Below are 19,701 nucleotides of genomic sequence, written 5' to 3'. Positions count from 1 at the left end.
AGGAAAGAAAAGACGAGGCAAGACGTACGGGTTTAAGAAAATTTAATTTTAGGCCATTAATATACGGACGCTAAATACGTTGCGTTAATGCGTCGTGTTAATGCTAAGGTGCGCATTATTAATTCAGATTATACGAACGCAAAATGCGTCGTGCTGTTTTTAAGTCAACCCGCATGGCCAGACTATACAAGCGCAAAAACCACCACAGTGCTTCCCAGATTACTCACTCACGGCTCAAGCCAGCGCGCAACGCATCTATCGTCCGTATAGTCTAGCCTCTAGCGTTGTGCAGCGGTATCTACGTTGCGATGCTAGCATTTTTTTTCCAGGGCTGGTCGCGTAAAATGTGTCAATGGCAATTTTGGAGGGCGTCGCGTAGACTGCACTCGTATAGTCGTTCCAATTGACTTGCATTGCCATCCAAAATGAAAAATAGCGCAGCATATTTAACGTGCATTTAGCGTCCGTATAGTATGGGCCTAAGGGGATGTAAAGGGAAGGCAAAAGAGATAAATGATGAGAGATGCAACTGTAGCGCCAAGGGGTAAGGAAATAAAATTGTCTAAGGAAATGAAAGAAATGTTAAATATGCCTACATGATTGTTTTACGTTTGAATGTCCCACTAAGATTTAAGCCCACCAGTCACTGTATGCACTATAAATTAATGTTAGTTTTAACATTTCTGTCATATTACGTACAATCAGTAAAAAAAATGTTTTGTATGGTAAGTTATACTAGTCTTTGAACACAAAATTGATTTTTTGTTGTTGTTTAGGAACTGGAAAGTCCTTTTAAAATATCTGGTTTGTCGGCCAACCCGTACCTCTACACCATCACCAAAGTAGTCATTCTCTCCGCTCTATCAGGAGTGCTCTCAGAAATGCTCGGCTTCAAACTGAAACTACACAAAATCAAAATAAAGTAAATCACCATATGTTTGCAGTCATTATAGCTGTTAGCTCGGTCTTTCTTAGTTGTAGTTGAATCATTGTGATCAATGCTGACTATGTATAATTTAAGTAGTTATTTTGTGGTATCTCCTTTGACTAAGGATAGAACTGGACATACCGTTCCCATCTGAAGTTGTAGCCAGTTTTATAATTAATATGAACAAAGTTGAAAGAAGCCATTAGAAGTGTGAGCTGATGGAACAAACACTTTTGGAGGGAAAATAATTATAGACTTTACACTCTGCGAGTGGTTTATTCAACTATGTTCCTTTTAAATAAAAATAGCAACAGTTGGTCCATATAGATGGGATGTCCACTTCAGAATCCAAAGTCAATAGTAACACAATATATGGATTCTACAAATATCTGTAGGTTATGAGCGTTGATTACATGATATTTTATACAATATGTTGATGTTTATTTTGTGATCTTTTTATTATAGATACTTAATTTTAATTTATTTCTGTAGTTTTAAGAGAGGTAATTATAGAAGGTTTAGAAAGAGTTACTGGTGCTCATGAGTTGGTTTCATCATGTTTCTTTATTTTAAGTTATATTTTTACCACACACAAGACTAAAACTTTTATTATAATTTTGAAAACTTATTTACTATTTATAAGCCTCTATCCTCTTTAAGGGTGTTTTATTATTTAACCCAACATATTTTTCAATGTTTAAACTTTCAATTTGAGCATTAATATTTTTATTTCCCAAATATTAACAATATTTAAATTACTGGTATGATGTTGAAGATTAAATCATTTTAGCTACATAAAAAAAAAAATATTTTACATTAATAGTCTGGGTATAGAGACTGATAGATGGGTGCTGGACGAGTATTCGAATACAAAAATGTATTTTTTACATGATTAATCTCATAAAACTATGCCTTGTAATAAATCTTTCTAATTTATGTGTAAATAATTTTTAAATAATAAATGTTTTAATTAAAAAGATGTTTATTAATTCAGTACTGTTTTTTGACATTTAGTAAGCATGTGTTAAAACTGTTAAAAGTTGATTGATTTGAGGTTATATAAGAATACTGCCTTTATGATAAACTTGTTGGTTGCTAGGCATTACGTTTTCTGTATGTGTGCTTTATACAAACTAATGAGACAGTAATTAAGTGGTGCAATCTTCATAGTTCACTCATTCAAGTCAAGCTACGTTATAGTAAAGAATGTAAAGTTAATGTACGTAATAATGTTTAGTTTTAGGTAGGTTTAATTGATATTGAAAGGTTTTACCTGTCAGTTAACACTAAGTTTTTTATACAGGGTTTCTTTCCACATTTTGTTTGTCATAATTTGTGCCATTGATTCAGTAACATTTTTGAATTAAGATGTGAAATTATTTAATCGTTTCAGATGAGTTAAGAATACTAAAGGCTAATGAAGTTTAGGCTTTAAAGCTACACTACATTGGATTGGAAGCATTGGATTGTGTATACAGGGTGTCCCGTAAGTAAACAGCCAAACACCGGGAAATGGTTCTATGGGTCAAAATAAAAAGAAATCAAGAAACACATTTTTTCAAAAATCGCTAAACACATTTTTTCAAAAATTGCTTTATTAACCACATATCCACCATTTTGTATTTTTTACATAAACATATTTATTTTTGAGTTTTTTCAACCAATCTTTATAAAACTTGGTATGTAGGTTAAGGTAGAAAAGACCTATTTTAGAAAAGAAAATTCATCTTAATTCAACTTAAAATTTCAAAATGGCGACCATTTTAATTTTTTTAACTAAAATTACTCAAAAACGGCTAATTTTATGAAAAAATGTGAATTACATTTTTATTTAGCATTTTTAATTCCCTATCAAACGATACCAAGTCCAAGAAGATTGAATAAGAAATACCTGAAATATTACCATTTTTAGTTGAAAAATGGGGTAGAATACAGAAGCTAGTCAGGTTGCCCCTTTTTACAACTAAAAATCGTAATATTTCAGCTAATTCTTATTCGATCTTGGTATCGTTTGATTAATTAAATTAGCTAAATATAAGTGCTCTTGGCACTTTTTCATAAAATCAGCCGTTTTTGAGTAATTTAAGTTTAAAAAATTAAAATGGCCGCCATTTTGAAATTTTAAGTTGAATCAAGATGATTTTTTTTTTACATTGGTCTTTTCTACTTCAACCTATATACAAAGTTTTATAAAGATTGGTTGAAAAAACTAGAAAATAAAAATGTTTATGTAAAAAATACAAAATGGCGGATATCTGGTTAACAAAGCGATTTTGGAAAAACAATTATGCTTGATTTTCTCTTTATTTTGACCCATAGAACCATTTCCCGGAGTTTGGCTGTTTACTTATGGGACACCCTGTATATTACTACAGCCTGCTGAGCATTTAATGGAACTATCTGAACAAAAACATTATCACCACACTGTCCACACTACCCAGTAAGCAGCTAGATTCTGGTTTCATTGTAGACCAAAAAGTGGTTGTTCACTGAAAGGGATCAGTAAAAAGAGCTGAAGTAGGTAAATCGACTGGAGATTGGTAAATTTACCTAGCACTCTTATGGGGAAAATAATGGGAGTTTCTTCAGCAGGCTTCCAATGAAGCTACCCTATATTAGATAGGTTTGGACAGGCACACTGCAATTCCACAACAATCACAAAACTAAAACACTTTGTTTCACTATATAACAATTTAAAAATTATGTTAAAATGTTTTAAATTAGTGCTAGTAGTAGTTTTCTGTTACAGTGTTGTGATTGTTTGTGTACAATGAGTTTTACTTATACATTTTTTGCTAGTAGTGTGGTGGAAAGTATCATGCACGATTCACTCCAGAAGGTATTTTACGATACTTGCATGAAATCCCACGTTCGGCAAGCCTTGTACAGAAACTATTATGCTTTCGTGTAACATACTTACTTATTTAGCTTGTAGCATGATAATTTATTCAAAATACATCATCCAAAGTAACCCTGTATAATAAAAGCACATTCACATATTCTATAGTAAAAATCAAAATAAGAAAAGACAGTACATTTTAAATTTATAAGTTGTGTACCTCTACATTAGATATAGGAGATAGTTTGATTAATTTATTGTGTTCTATGCTAGAAACAATAATTGCATGCAAGAAGTACAATAAAATGGAATAGTTTTTACCTTGCTATTTTAAATGTAAAAATTTAGATCTGAAAAAGGAGTTCGGATCACCTTAAGGTTGGATAATATATGTTAATATGTTGCAAATTTGAAAAATCCTTAAAATATATTCAAGGAACCTTTTACAGTTTTTAGCATTTAAGACAACTTATTTGGTTTTTGATTAGACCTTAAACGTTTTCAATCTATTTTATTCACAACACAATAAAGGTTTTAATATTACTGAAATAAAAATTGATTTAAGTCAACAAGTTATTATGAGGGAGATTGGGATTTGTATGTATTTTATTGATCAGTACAAATAAAGAATTTACATTGTTTTTAGCTTGGAAATAGTTTTAGAACAATAATACTGTATTACAATTCCCATTATTGACTTAACTAGAACCCAACAACAAAATATAGAATTTGTAGTTACAAGTTTGTTGTAAACTGTGGATTAACTTAATCCAGATTTTATGTTGATAAATAATATAAATTAGACTCCTTAATCATTTTTTTTGCTATTAAAAATTACATCCATTCGAACTCTAAATTTGTATATTATTAATCGTGGAAACTAGCTCCTTAGCTATCGGTTTGTGGATACTAGATACTTCTACAGTGAATTATAGCTATATTGAAATATTAGTTGACTGTTACTGTTAGTTAATAGAATGGATTTAAAATAATAATCATAAATCTTAGAGGTTTACATTAAAATCACAAGGAGTATTTATAAACTTAAACTCATGTTTGTTATCAGTTGTAAAAGTTATAGCTCTCCAATTGTGTTAATACATCAAAGATCATCTGAATTTTTGTCATGTGCAAAAATATGTTAAATATCTTTCAAATGAACTCTCTCCAAATTAATTAATTAATTTAGGCCTATGTTAAAATCATGTCAAATAGTCTGTACTATCTATTTTTTTAATAGTTAAATTACTGTTACAAGAAGTAACTAAAATTTAACAGTTTACACAAGTTTTTTTGTTGTTGTTTTGTATAGATTAAGTTGTGTGTATCTTTAGAAAGAACGCAGACTGTTCAATAATTCTACCTAGAAAATTATAGATGTCTCATGCTTGGGTAAAAATCAAATAATTTTTGTATTTGCTTTTTTATCCAAACAACTTAATTTAGATTTCATGTTATGGCTCGTTTATTTTGACAAACTTAACACGTTTAGAGAAACGGAATGTTAAATCTGCTTACAGTTTTTAATTTTTATCAGTCTTATTGTTGTAATGTCACATTTTTCAACTTTAAAATTAATATTAATTAGCATTCTGCAACTATAATACAGCAAACAATACAATGTTTGTGTCACTATGCTGTTATTCTGTTTGCCATATAGAATTTCTATTAGTTAATCATTTGAAACAGCCATGTTAAGAAAGTTTGAGATTTTATTGCTGTTTGTTTAAGTAGTAGGAAATGTTTTCTCAGACAATATAGTTATATACCATACTATTTTGTAATTTTATGAGTTGTTATGCATAAGGAGACTTACGTTTTTAAGTTTAGTCCTATTTTATTACCTTAGTACACGGTTTCCCCGTTTTCGTGTTAGTAAATAATTTGTTAGTTAGGTAATTAATTTCGTTTATTTATTTAGTACTTTTGTTGATTCCGGAATTAAATATTTTTATAAATGACATTAAACATTGAGATCTACCTTTTTATTCAAACCCTTATTTCTTTTGGCCTGAAGTATTTTGTAGAGGATAAGTTGAGTATCATATTTATTCAACAAGATTTGCACGATAAAGTACAAAAGCAAAATATTTGTTGTAATTTGAACTATGATTCAGCCAACGGTCATGGATGATGATGAAGAATTTGAGCCTCTGATTAAACCATCAAATAAGTAACTAATTTAGAACACAAATATAATATCATACATGCAGAAGTACCCATCTTGAAGAATCTTCTGTCCTACAGAAATCGTAAAGTCCTGGCATTCCCTTCACAAGTCTCCCCACTCGAAAAATAGTTGATAAACTAGCGTCTTAATTATAGTTACTTTGTGATATGGTTTCAAGAATAATTGTTTTGAGTTGTAATACCACTGTAAATATTAATTTAGAAAATATTAAAGACTGTCTTGACCGACAACCCACCTTCAATTCAGCTAGTTGATTTCATGAAATTTGAAATTTATTAGTGACATTTTGTAGCAGGAAGGCTGGGCTAAAGAGTGATTGAAAGGCTCACCTAGTACCTTGCATTCTCACACTGAAAGGTCTATAGTGTTTCTCAATCAAGAGGAAGAAGTTTTCTTCTTAGTTTTGTTTGCTCACTCGTATAGGCCTCAGGGTCAATGTATGGATTGCACAAAAGAGACCAGTAACAATGAACAGATCTAAACAAATTTTATAGGTACTACTGAGAAGTGAACTCACAACATAGTTCCATGGTTATGCACTATGCAGTGTATTCCAATATCAACTAAGTGATTAACCAAAGTTTTAAAATAATTTACCCTATAACATCCTAAAAGCAAGATAGGGCTTAATCGCCTTTCAACCAGCTTGAATTAAATCCAGAATGACTTGAAATTAAGAAAGTCAATGCTTAATTTCACTGAACCCGCCACCAAGTGTTCAAGTTCAAATTTCCATTCAAGCTACAAACAGTAAAACATAAACAAATTATGTCACTGACCCGGAAGTGAACATGTTTGTATTTATAATTAAAATGAAAAAACCTCCAAACCATGTTAACGTACAAGACTACAAGATCGCGCCACTCATCCTACACTAATCTCCATTCATACTTTGCTTAAAATACCTACTATGTATGGTCGCCATTTCGTTGAACAGTATTAACAGTATTAGAATTTGTTCACAAAATCTAGGCGGTTTGAGGGGAAGGTTTTCTGGGTCACCCACCAATCTTTTTAGCTTATTGTATATATCAGTTGATCAGTTGGCGGCTGTTTCATTGTTAGGGTGAAGTGGAGGGGATGGAATCACTTCCCCTCAAACCGCCTAAATTTTATGAACAAAGTAGGCCTACAGTACAAATTCCAGCCAGTAACGTCATTTCTCATGTTTATGATCCATGCCGTTTCTGTTGCAATATCCTTGCTCCATGCCAAATAAAAATTGCTTTTATAATGCTAATTCTCATTCTCGATTAAATTATTTTATGATCTTGATACAGTATACTTTGGAATATGACAACGAGGGGACAACCACCATAAATTCTATGATAGAGGTGTGTAAGGAGCAACTTTAAAACACTCATACTTTCAAGTCAATACATACATTTTATTGCATCGACACCAACGTGTTACGAGCAGTAACACTCACACGCATTTACAGGAAATATTTATAAGGCGTAAAGCCTATTACCTGCAGACATGTTATGTGTAACAAATCCAACAGGGAGCCGACTAAAACATTATGCTCCATGTATTTTATCAATGTAATAACAGCAACACTTCAAAATAAATTAAACCACACAAAAACTCACCAGTGATTTTTTATTTAACAAAAATACTGAACATAATGTAAATATTGTGCGTTTGTGTGGGATTTATAGGTTATAGAACATTTAAAGATTGTTAATTGATGTAGGATATTCTTAGGTTCTAGAATCCATACGTAAAAGACAATACAGAATTGTAATTGATAGATTTACTTCATAATATTGAATGTACTGTTTCAAAAGACATTCGACAATATGAATCCTAAATTTTTATACCCTGTGTTTCCAAAATGTTACACTAAAAGTCAATCTGTTAGAGGTGTGATTGTTGAATATTTTAAATTACCAACATAAGAATTTATGTCTCACAAAAACACTTTCCATGCTTAAATTAGTCTATATGTTTATTGTTTACCTATTATAATTTCTACCAACTTAAGAGTGTTTATTATATAGAAATTCACAAATTTTCATTAAACAAGACCGACCACTTGCCTACATGTGAGGTCCAAAATGACAGAATTACTTAAAATAAGAAGTTACAAATTATAGATAGAATTCTTATCTGGCAAGAGTAAGCATAAATTATTCTAGGGTAAAGAAATTAATTAAATTAGATACAGAAGGCAAGATTCAGTAAGTTAGATTAAATTAAATATATAATATTTTGCCACATTTTTTTACAAACTGATTGATCTTAGAAAGTTCATAAATAGACATCAGTTTAATAATATTTAGTAAAATAGTTACTCTACTGGTGTTCTATGTTTGAAATAAACTCAAACACTTCTTTATTTATACCACATAAGAGGAAAGTGTAGGAAGCACCATTGAAGATCACTCAACTTTTGAACTTCTATAAAATACAATATAGTAAACTCTAGTTATATAGAAACTTAAAACATTAACAACAAACTAGTTTAACAAATATTAATAAACTTATTATCTGAACTAATATAAACCTTGACTATAAACCATTCTTTGTACAATACAGTAATCTCAATGATAAAAACTAGTTTGTGAAGTATAGCTTTCGAACAAAATTAAAAATAATTAAACGTAATAATGTGTTATTACAGTTTACAATTAACAATATTAATAAGCTAGAAATAAAATTGTGCTGAAAATCTGTAACTTGAAGTAAGTTATCTATAGTTTAAGAATATATTTTTTTAAATCTAGACTTACTGGTACTTAAAACTTTATATGTTTAAATATAGCTTCTATGAAAATATATACTTTCAAGTAGAAAACCTATGCATAATTGGTAAGTAGTTATGGATTGTCTACACAAATGCATTTTAGAGCAGTGAACAACTGAAAACATTAAATGTTAACATTCTTGACCTTAGACAAGACATTGACCTCTTGAGAAAAATTGTAATTTTGGTACCTATACCATTTTTAAACATTGTGTTCCTAATATGGTGTGTAAGCTTCAAAGGGTATTTTTTGAAAAAAAAAATATAAAAATATGATTAATTAACTGTCTTGGCATCATAATAAATTACAGTTTTTCCCGCTAAACATGATTTTATCTACATGCCATTTCTTTACAGATTCATTTTCTATGTAAGTATTTGAAGAAACTAGAATAGCCTCCTTAGTAATTTATATTACTACATATTAATTATATTAATGATTAATATAATTACTATATTAATTTTGTTAAATTAATTATTAATTATATTAATTATACATATAAAACTCACATTTCACTGATCAAATTTTACTATGGAGATTATTTGAAACTTCAATTATAAGATATTAGAAACATAAAATAAACCACAATACTTGTTTGCGAATGCACTCAATTAAGAAATCATTTTTATGATTTATTTAGATTGTCATAAATAAAATATTTTTTGTACGGTAACTTTAAATCCAATTTTTATTATTAACCACAATGATGGTTCACATAGTACTTTGACTAGCATATAAATTGATTTTTAAAGGAGAATATGCATTTGAATTTTCCTAATACCGCCAATTGCTTTTGTGCCACTTTGACCAATACTTGCTGTCAACCCAGGTACCCTTCCCTTAAACCGCCAACATTTTTTGAACGGACTAGTACGGATGGTCAATGCTATAACATTTTGATGAAAACAATGGCAGACTTTTATTACCAGGTAAGCAATTGGGTAGGTGCATCTTGAGCCCAAGATAACAACAGTTTGTGATTGTAATTCAAATTTAATAGTTTGACTCAATGACATTCATTGCGATAAAAATTTACATCTTCTCCCAAGGAAATTTTATTTTATTGCTTCTACCTTCCAAAGTACAGGATTCAAAATCCTACACATTCTTCTATCTTCACCTATATGGTGTACCTACATTTACGAATAAAAATAGCAAAATATAGGAGCTTTGTACAGTGTACAGGTATACACACATCACAGATAAAGGAGCGAGGTGGTGGACAAACATCGGGATACACCAAACTCACGATTAATCAAACAGCCGCAAGGCGAAATACATCTGTCCTTATATCTCGTAGTTTCGGAATTTACTGACGACATCATTGGGAGTGTCAGATTTCCAGCCGGAGGTTTGTCGTCCGCCCCAGTGTATGTTCGCTCCACCTTCAGACGCACGTCGACTGGCCGAGGGCGGTAGTCGTGATGCAGACGACGCACCTGCAGCTACTCCTTCACCAGCTGTCTCTGGTAACATCCTGTCCTTCGTCTTGTAAGAGGTCCAGTGCATTGACTGCAACAAAATTATGGTTAAACTTCAAAATGAATTAAGTTTTAGGAAAGTTTGTCTGAAAACAATAGTGGACACCTTATCATGATTCGGTCTGTATATTGTTAAAAAACCCGTTTAACTTTTATTATTTAAAGCTACTGGAGTTCATTGATCATAATTTTGTCATTTAAATCTTGGTTATTTTTTATTCAAAGGTTAAGTATTTATCTGACTATGAATGAAACAAGGGTTCAAGCATTGAGTGGAATTAACAAAAGAACTTTGCACCAGTATAAATCCATCTAAAAGCCTTATTTATCCTCCATTACTAAAAGTTTTATCCTAAAGATATCTTAGCATGTTAAAAACTGCATTACAGCGCTACATTTTACCTGCCTCCAGCAATTTGCAGTACATTGGTACCTGATCTATTAAATGGGGATATATTTTGAATATTTCAATGGACATTGTCAGCTTCTTTTTCCACGACATGCTTCTTGATGAATTTTATCAAAGGACAAAACTAGAAGATGAATAAAATTTTCTTGTCCTTTATAGTTAAAACAACTTTAAAGTATAAATAAATTGAAATTAAATAGTGTAAGATGTTTGTAGAGTTAGACATGATCAATGATTTAAAACCATACTTTACCTGATGTACATGTTCCTTCATGCCAAGCCACTGCTTATAGCTGATGGAGATTCCGCTGTGTCGCCATTTATCGTAGTTTGCTCTCTTCTCTGGATCACATAGAATCTCTTTTGCTTCCTGTAAAGTTGTATAAACTGTACAAATCCAAATAAACAACCAATCATTTTTATATGTGGATAGTAGAAAATGTTACTCTTATAAAAACTATAAATTAATTTAAAATGTAGGGAACTTAAAAATTACAAACGTCACATATAGGGGCGAATATAAGGGGGGCCCAGATCTATAAAATAATTAACACAAGAAATAAGAAAGTACCACAATAGATATATTTTTCATGATTTGTCAACAATAAAATATAGTGATCTAGGTGAATTTAAAGTGGCATTCAGCGGAAAATTATTTTAAGGGAATATTTATTGAACATTCAAAGAGGTAAATGAACATTCGCTTAGTCTGCAGGTTTGCTGGGACATGGGTATTTTTCTTTATAGATGGATTACTAACCACCAAGGTCATGATACTACAATTATTTACTGTTGGTGATTGGAGGGATTCGAACCCAAGTTCCCAGGAGAGAGGTCCTAAGCTCCAAACACTAGCCCAGCCTCACATTGTTTACAGAATATAATTTAATGTATTGGTTTTCATAGAGTATTTTTACTATTAAAAAAATCCAAAATCTCATTCTCCATAATAACTTAGTTATCTTATCTAAATTGGCTGGTCAATAGCATTTAGTGAAAGACTCAGTGTTCTATAATTGTGGTAACATCTCCTTGACATTGCATCAACTGTAAGAGTAGTTGAGTATTATCAAGTTAAAAAGTGTATCGTTTACCTAACCTTTTCTTTTAACAGTTGTTTGAAAAAAGTTTTGAATAAGATACCTAGCCTATTAAAAAAATAGGCTACACCTACAAATGGTTACTACTGTTTAATTTTGTCACAAAATTTACACAATTTGATAAATTTGGTTCCAAAAAAATTATCACCTAAACATTTAACTGCGACCATGGACATATTTGGCTCACATCAAGTAAATGAGTTCACTTGAGGAAATTTTCATAAAGCAAACATCGTTCTTTGACGATAACTCTCAAATTTTGATCAAACCTCTAAAGCGGCTTCTATTTGGTTGAGTTCACAAACCAGCTCAGTCTGACCAAGGGAAAGGGTTTATTTGAGATTGGGGAGTCTATAATATTTTTAAAAAATAATGTGTGGACTTGGTTAAGGAAGGCGCTCTTTTGTGAATTTCTGTAAAAAACGAGTAAAGTGTTTTCTTTTATACAAAATATTTTATAAAATTATAATACTTAATATTTTAATCTTATTTAACTGCCAGTGACCTTTTTTACATGCATCAACCAAGATGTACTGTGTAGTTGTGTTAAAAATATAAATGCATTTAGTGTGGAATGAGTGGGTCCAATATACCAAAACCAGCTAACTTTCACGCAAGATTATTAGTTGGTGGAAAATTACAGAAAAAGATCAGGAAACAGATAAAATATGCTTTTATTTATGCAATTTTTTAGTAGGATTGTGAAAGATAATTTAATTTTTTTTTTATATTTAGTCTTTGGAATTTCTGCATGTGTAGCCTATATTTGTTCAAAGTTGTTGAAGGCCTATGATTGAATTTTTTAAACATGCAGTTAAGCTTTTTATTTACAAACTTCTTATTACTTAGGTTACATATATTACAGAAATTCATATCGTATGTTAATATTAATACCCCCGCCGCAGCAAACCTGCAGACTAAGCGAATTTCCATTTCCCTAAATGGATTTACACTAAAATGTCTCCTTAAAAATATCACATTTATTCCCTATTTAAATAGAATCAGTTTAAAACATACTTAGGTTTGCTGCAACAGGGAGGGTAAAAGTGTTTTTTTATGTAAAATGTTAATAGTTAGTAAGAAATAAAAACATTTTCCAAATTTGGGCAAAATATGTTTATAAACAAGCAAACTACAACAGTTTACTTATTCTCCATAAGAATAACATGGGAATTTTAAATTTACAATTTTTTGGAATTTTCTCCGTAACCATTAGGCGCATTATAACGCTTCAATATACTAAATTATTTGTTTTTTTAAGCTCTACAAAATAGTTTCGAAAGAAATTGCAAAATTTTATGTTTTTTGGGTCAAAAATGGGAAAAACCCATTTTTACCCCATAAAAGCCCCCATAAACCCCCGTTCCCATGGTCCGATCATGCTGGTTCGCGAACTTGTTTGAATAAACGTAGGTTTACACGTTTGTACCAAATTTCATCAAAATCGGATCATTTTTGCTCGAGTTATCGCGCTAACGGACACATATATATATATATATATATATAAATATATATATATATATGAATTTGAACGGATGGTGTTTTTGACCTCTAGGGACCTCAAAACGAAAAAAAAAATCGGTCCCGGGTCCAGGTCTTACCGTGAGTACTACGGTAATAGCTTATTCCCTATATGGGAAATTCGCTAAAATTAAAGTTGTATAGGAACAACAGTACATTAGATTTTAAATATTTGGTATAAGTTTCTAATGAAAGAATAAAGAGTATTTCAAAAACAAGTTTACCTTCAGTTGTTGAAACTTGGCTTCAGCTTCCTTGTTTCCTTCATTCTTGTCAGGATGGTATTGCAGGGCCAACACTTTGTACTCTGCTGTTATTTGTTCTTCCTGTAGTAAAGAAAAATACAGTCAGATATCAATTTGATATTCATACAAGTAAGATTAGAATTTAGAGAGACAGTACTATTAAAATATAAATACTTAATGACCATCAACAACAGAGCCCTGTTAAATACAACGGTCTCTAGAAAAATAATGGGTATGAAATCCGTACACCATACTAATTAATAAATTAATCAATAATAATTAATGTTACAGAATAAGCACATAGCTTTAGAAATACACACATAACATAAAGAACACACTTTAACCACAAAATAACAAAGACAAATCATGGAAATAAATAACAATACAACAATTAAATCAGCTGGTTAAATCGTGTAAAGATAGTCTTTAAGACACAATTAGAAAATTAAAGTAAGAGCCTTGGCGAGTGCATTTAAAACTTTTACGAGTGTCTTAAAGGCTAATTACCACGCGAGTTGCGTACACTACTTTACCTACGACAGTTTTTAATTACTAACGATCACTACTGATAACGTCTAAAGAGAGGTTATGTGTTAGTTTATAACCTCTCATTGCCACTGATTCTGATGCAAAGACTCAATGTCCCAACCAGAACCACTCACTCATTGTATATTAAATAAAATTGGTCTTTACAGCTGATAGGTTGACATTCAAAGCATTGCAAATTTACATCTTTCTTTCTTAATCCTTGATCGTCATTAGTCCATTACTCGTATTGTTAAGAAAAACAAAGCTGTCAAGAAGTCTTTTTGCAAATAACTTTTAAATGGTAAAGAATTCGACCAAGGTATGGACGGTGTTATTCTGAATTAGAATAACATTTCCTACAAATTACTATTATGCATTTTTTTTTAAATACTCAATAAAGGCAGCCAAAAGTTGCTTCCAAATATATAATGTTTAACCCCCGTTTTCAATGTGTTTTTCTTATGGAAAACATTTTTTTCACCATACATTTGAACAAAAGCAAACTTTCATAATTAATTATTTGAAAATCTACAGGGAGTGAGCTTTCCAGCGAAAGCTTTTTTATTAATTAAACAAATCGGTCCACTAGAACTGTCAATTAAGCTGTACCTTTTTACTATTTTACTTCAGTATCCAATAGTCAATGGTTGTACAAAGATTTTCAAAACGGAATTATTATAAGAGTAGATTTAACTCCTCTTAAGTGTTTTCATATGATAATAACAGTAATAAAAGTGTTGAGTGGATGCCTCATAGTATAGTTGTAAAAGAGTTCTAAAAATACTAATTAGCAATAAGCATTTGTATTTGATTGAAAGAAAAACTGTTAATATTACTGAAGAGAATTTGTGATACAATCATTTTAGTTGGAGTAATAGTACTGTATAGTTATAGTCCATGTATTACGCAGATGTTTCTATTACATAACATGGCATCTCGTGGTTCTAGAACCCCCATTGTTAATAGCGTTAATACTGTACAGTACTAGTTATTGAAAATTTTAAATCTATGTATTAATACGCAATACTAGACAACAAATTGTTTGTAATAGTTGAATAATTTATTTACTTTGCATCGTATTTTACTGAATTATCATATTGTAATTTTGTGTGATGGAGTGAATGTTTAAAAGTGATTATTCACAGTGCAGTTACCCTCTACATTACCATTTTATCATGGAATTTACAATGTGTATCAAAAATCCTTTACAGTGTTTTATGTTGTTTGGTTAACCTTCGTATTTTATTTGAATTTAAAATTAAATGCCACCAGAAAGACCAAGAACTGTTACAAGTGGCTGGAGGGAGCGAACGTGACCGCTTGCATCAACCTCCCAATGGAACATTTGACGGATACAGAGTGGCAGTAGGCCTACCACCGTGGTGATACATCCAACCTTGGACAAATAAACACTAAAAGTTTACAATGTCGTGGCTTACATTTTAAGCATGAAAAGACTGGCTGAGACGGTTAGATTATTACTCTTTGTTGCCATAAATGAAAGGTTCGTTTTTTGCGGAATTTACCATACTTTCAGGAACTTATTTGGAAATTCCCAATCCGAAAACAGGGATCCCTAAATCATTTGAATACAATTCGTCAATTAAATTCCGCCTTTGCGATGGTCAGCTCTCAAGCTCATTGATGAGAGGATCTACAATTTCAAGATCCATTATACGTTTTGCCACCGAGTACGTCCTCTACTTCCTCAATAAGGCCATGATCCTTAATACTCACAGATGTATAAGTACGACGTTGGCCCTGGAACCTAACAGAGCATCAACACAATTCAAACAAAAAACTCAATTAAAAAATATGCGGGAAATAAGGTCACAATGCCAAACCATTTGCCCAATCTTTTAAGACTGTGGAAGAAATTTGTAGGGACGAGAGCTCCGAGGAGTCAAGTGAAATTCTGATGCACATAATAAGAGACAAAATTCCCTCGCTACAATGATGCTACCTGTTAGATGTCGCAGCTATTTTTAAAGCTCAAAACAGAGCACCACCTGGCCAAATAAATCATAGTTTTTTCACTAATCATGTTAAAAGCGTATTCATTCTAGATCCGTCGTTAGATCCACTTGCTTGCCCTTTCATTTTCCCAACCGGAGACTTTGGTTGGGGCCCCTAATTTAAACACGCATGAAACATAACATATCGTAGAAATAATTTAACTATGCTATAGAACGTGTCGTACTGGTTGGTGTCAAGAGATGTATTTAGCCATTTTAGCTTACTACATTATGTCTGAAAAGCTCACTTAACAGTGTGTGGTTGTCATCTACTTGCTCATAGAGTGCACCCGCCTACTGTACAAAGAGATAACATAACCAAAGCAGTATGAGACCGGATCCATATTTCAATATTGTAGATTACTTATAAAATTTTTTACAACATAATATATTTCAAATTTATATAATCAGTCATAGAAATTACTTTAGAGTGACTCTTTGATTGAGCTCTTGCTGTTTATGTTTTTGGTCTATATTCTCTTATTACAAGTAGCATTTTTGCTCGATTTCGAACATTGGGCTATCTAGTAATTTATCAATACAACAACTGTTGTGCTCACTGTAACAGAAGACCTAACAATTATTTTATCTAATAAACTAACTCTGTGGGTACTATTTTATTTATAAGTTACAGTAGATTAAACATAGGATACTTTTTAAATATTCCTTAACTAATTTGGTTTGAAAAGAATGTTTAATGTCAACATAAACAATTTTAAGTAATAAATATGAAATTGTACAACATGAGTAAATATGAAATTGTACAACATGAGTAAATAACAAACATTTTAAATGGTTGTGTTTTGTGTTCTTTATTTCACACATTCAAATGTCGTTTAAACTAATTGAATAGTGTTATAACAAGAAATTTACAATTTTAACGAAAAATAAAAAAATCTTTAGAAAAATTGTATAACAAATTATATACGTATGCCTACTTTATTAGTATCAATTAACAAATGCATACAAATATGTAGAGGTATGGAAAGAGGTTCCGTAAACATGTGAAACCGTTATACATAAACAAAGCATTATATTTTGAAAAAGTTAATTATCTAAAATGTAAGCACACATCTATTCCTGAAGTAAGGGTTTATATTTAAATCAAGGATTCACTTACTAGATAGTTTTAACTGTATGTTGAGTACTAAATAAGTGAGATTTAAGGAGGAGTCAGTGAGAATGCTTCGCACGGGTGAGCTAGTAACATTTAGTCTCTTTTTATAAGAGGTCTCATTTCGATTAATTATAACAAGTTTACTGGTAGCGGAAACTAGAGAATTACTAGAGAATATACCGGTTCCTACCATCAAATTAAAAAAAAAATATATTCCCTAACTTAAATTAAAATAAGTTTGGCAGCATCGTATGACGTGTGATAAACGAATAATTAAAAGGTTTCAAGGTTATCAATAATCTAAAATACTTTTAAAATCCAATAATATAGCGATGTAAACAGCTTTATCTCGACAAAACAAAACACAACTGATAAGTAGGCGTCCTACCAATATAGTACATAAACAAAGCATTCAATGTAGCAAATTTCAAAGTGAATCAAGCAAACAAGGAAAATTCAACAGGTAGTGTTTGTAAACAAGATTATAGCATATCGTGGTAGTAAACTTCTTCAGCATCTCTTCAACAATTACTTCCGTACTTCTTGCGTGTAATAAAAATTCATATTTTTTTATAAAATTTCTACGATACATTTGCAAACTACAATCTGTTTTATACCTAAGAATTTCCGGAATCAATACGTCCTAGTATAATCTTTCACCAACTTAAGATCTAAAACTGGTGTTTACCGTTGCGTTCTCGTCACATCCCAGGATTCCGTAGAGGTCTTCCTCTTCCTTCTTCTGGTAGTTGAGGATTCCTTCAACACTAGTCATGACTTCACAGCACTAAAGGTCTACGTATGCTTGTTATGTCCGAGGTGACGACACGGCGGAGGCTACACTGGTTGTGACTTTCACCGACGCGCGCGCCCCTAGCGGGCAGCTGTGGAGGTAGGTAACGATCCTGTCTTACCTGTTATCAATACTATCACTTGACCCTGCTGATCTCGATGGCAAAGTGACGAGAAACTGAAACTGGACGTGAACTGATTGCGGGCGTCAAATTGTGGAAATTGATTCGTTTGAGCGTTAAAATAGTAATCGCTGAAAATTTTGATTTCAAATTAGTTTATCGTGTAGGTTTGATTCTTTGACTATTTATAAAACCAATAGTCAATGGTTAAGTACACCATTGTAAAGTATAAGTTATTCAGTCTTAGGATTATTAATATCTTACCTTTTATAATGTCTTAATCTTTACCTAAGAGGGATTGATGGTGACAAAACTTTCAATTTACATAAATTACATACATTAGAACAAACTGACATAAATACAAAACACACATTTACAACTATGGCATGTGGAAAGGTGGATTAGTAATATCCGGATTAGTTCAGGAATTCCCCTTCCATTCCTTGTCTTGGTTTGTTAAACTTCTTAGTAAAAATCCTTAAAATCAAAGTGGTAAAATTGTGATGAATATTGAGGAAAGAAATCAACCGTCAAATCTATGATTTATATCAAGATAAATTATTTATGACCTTTGACACTCATGTGAAGTAGACAATTTGTGGTTGCCAAATGGAGGAATTTCCAAAGTGAATACTTTATGCCAAATGACCGAATTGCTCTTACTGGATGTTGTATGTAACACCGGTTTGCAAAAGTATGGTTATGCAATCATACGATTATTCCAACGAGTTATATTGACTTATAGGTTATATGTCATTATAATGACTTTAGCTTGCACCATATTTGATGGAAGATAATACACCACAATGATTTCCAACTGGATATCTAATATTTAAAAATTGATCACAAACATAATACACAACCTAAACGAAAAAGGAAAGTTATATTTTTAAAAACCCCCTCGTCATAATCAATGACAATCAGGTAAAACCAAAACTAAACCCAATTATTGAGAAATGATTGGGAAACTCTGACAGCAAGCCGTATTGGTTACATTCCGAGGCTGTTTTCCTGCTACTACGGTATATCGTCATAAACAATCAAAGCATATCTGTAAAATCGTTCAACCATTTCTAACACTAATTGATTTCCACAAAATTAATCTTGATATAACTTAAAACTCACTAGTCTAACATTATTATTATAATTTAGAAAGTACCTACTCGAGTTAAAATGAAAATGTTGGAAACTAATCTAGTTAAAACCTCACCAAGTCCTTGATTTGCGTGTTTTAATCCATTATCAACGTAGAGGCCAGAGGGATGTCCCTTCGCTAATAAGTTGATCTGAATAAAACATAACTTTGGCTAAATACGCACAACTTGCTGTCATTATTGTGTTATACTGTATTCTCAAATTTTCGAGGCTTGTAAACGTGTTTACCTACGACCGTTTATTAAACTAGCCGTATCAGTGCAGTTCTTATAATTGAAAAGATTCACTTTGCATAATTGTTTTGCTTAACAACTCGAATAACGGACCAATGAGGTACAAGGATTGAGAGAAAAGATGTAAGAATGTAATGCTTCGAACTTCAACTAATCAGCTGTTAAGGCCAATTTAATTGTTTGAGTGGAACAATTAGTTTTTCCTACAGTTACCTAACAATGTACATGTTCTCTCACTGATTTGAGAAAGCAAAGTGGCCAATTCGCTCATAAGT

General features: G+C 31.4%; 2 protein-coding genes across 5 annotated transcripts in view; one reads left to right on the top strand and one right to left on the bottom strand.

Annotated features, from left to right (window-relative positions):
* LOC128989352 (protein phtf-like) overlaps nucleotides 1–5,741 on the top strand; it is a 32,068-nt gene extending 26,327 nt beyond the window's left edge. For all 4 annotated transcript variants that reach the window (XM_054411239.1, XM_054411238.1, XM_054411237.1 and 1 more), the window contains one exon: nucleotides 777–5,741. In XM_054411239.1, the coding sequence (XP_054267214.1) occupies nucleotides 777–926 (150 nt within the window). In that variant the 3' untranslated portion in view covers nucleotides 927–5,741. The remainder of the gene's footprint in view (nucleotides 1–776) is intronic.
* Nucleotides 5,742–7,324: 1,583 nt separating this feature from the next.
* LOC128990590 (J domain-containing protein-like) lies at nucleotides 7,325–17,975 on the bottom strand. Its single transcript, XM_054413033.1, has 4 exons — nucleotides 17,813–17,975; nucleotides 13,444–13,545; nucleotides 10,852–10,968; nucleotides 7,325–10,220 (listed from the first exon to the last, which is right to left on the bottom strand). The coding sequence occupies exons 1-4, from the start codon at nucleotides 17,897–17,899 to the stop codon at nucleotides 9,996–9,998; spliced, it is 531 nt and encodes a 176-aa protein (XP_054269008.1). The 5' UTR covers nucleotides 17,900–17,975; the 3' UTR covers nucleotides 7,325–9,995.
* Nucleotides 17,976–19,701: the final 1,726 nt, after the last annotated feature.

The sequence above is a fragment of the Macrosteles quadrilineatus genome, unplaced genomic scaffold (genome assembly GCF_028750875.1).
Source record: "Macrosteles quadrilineatus isolate MER2022 unplaced genomic scaffold, UCM_ALF_1.0 Scaffold_3__2_contigs__length_128488019, whole genome shotgun sequence".
Lineage (NCBI taxonomy): Eukaryota > Metazoa > Arthropoda > Insecta > Hemiptera > Cicadellidae > Macrosteles > Macrosteles quadrilineatus.
Note: the sequence above shows the minus strand (reverse complement) of the source record. Positions and strands in the feature narration are given on the sequence as shown.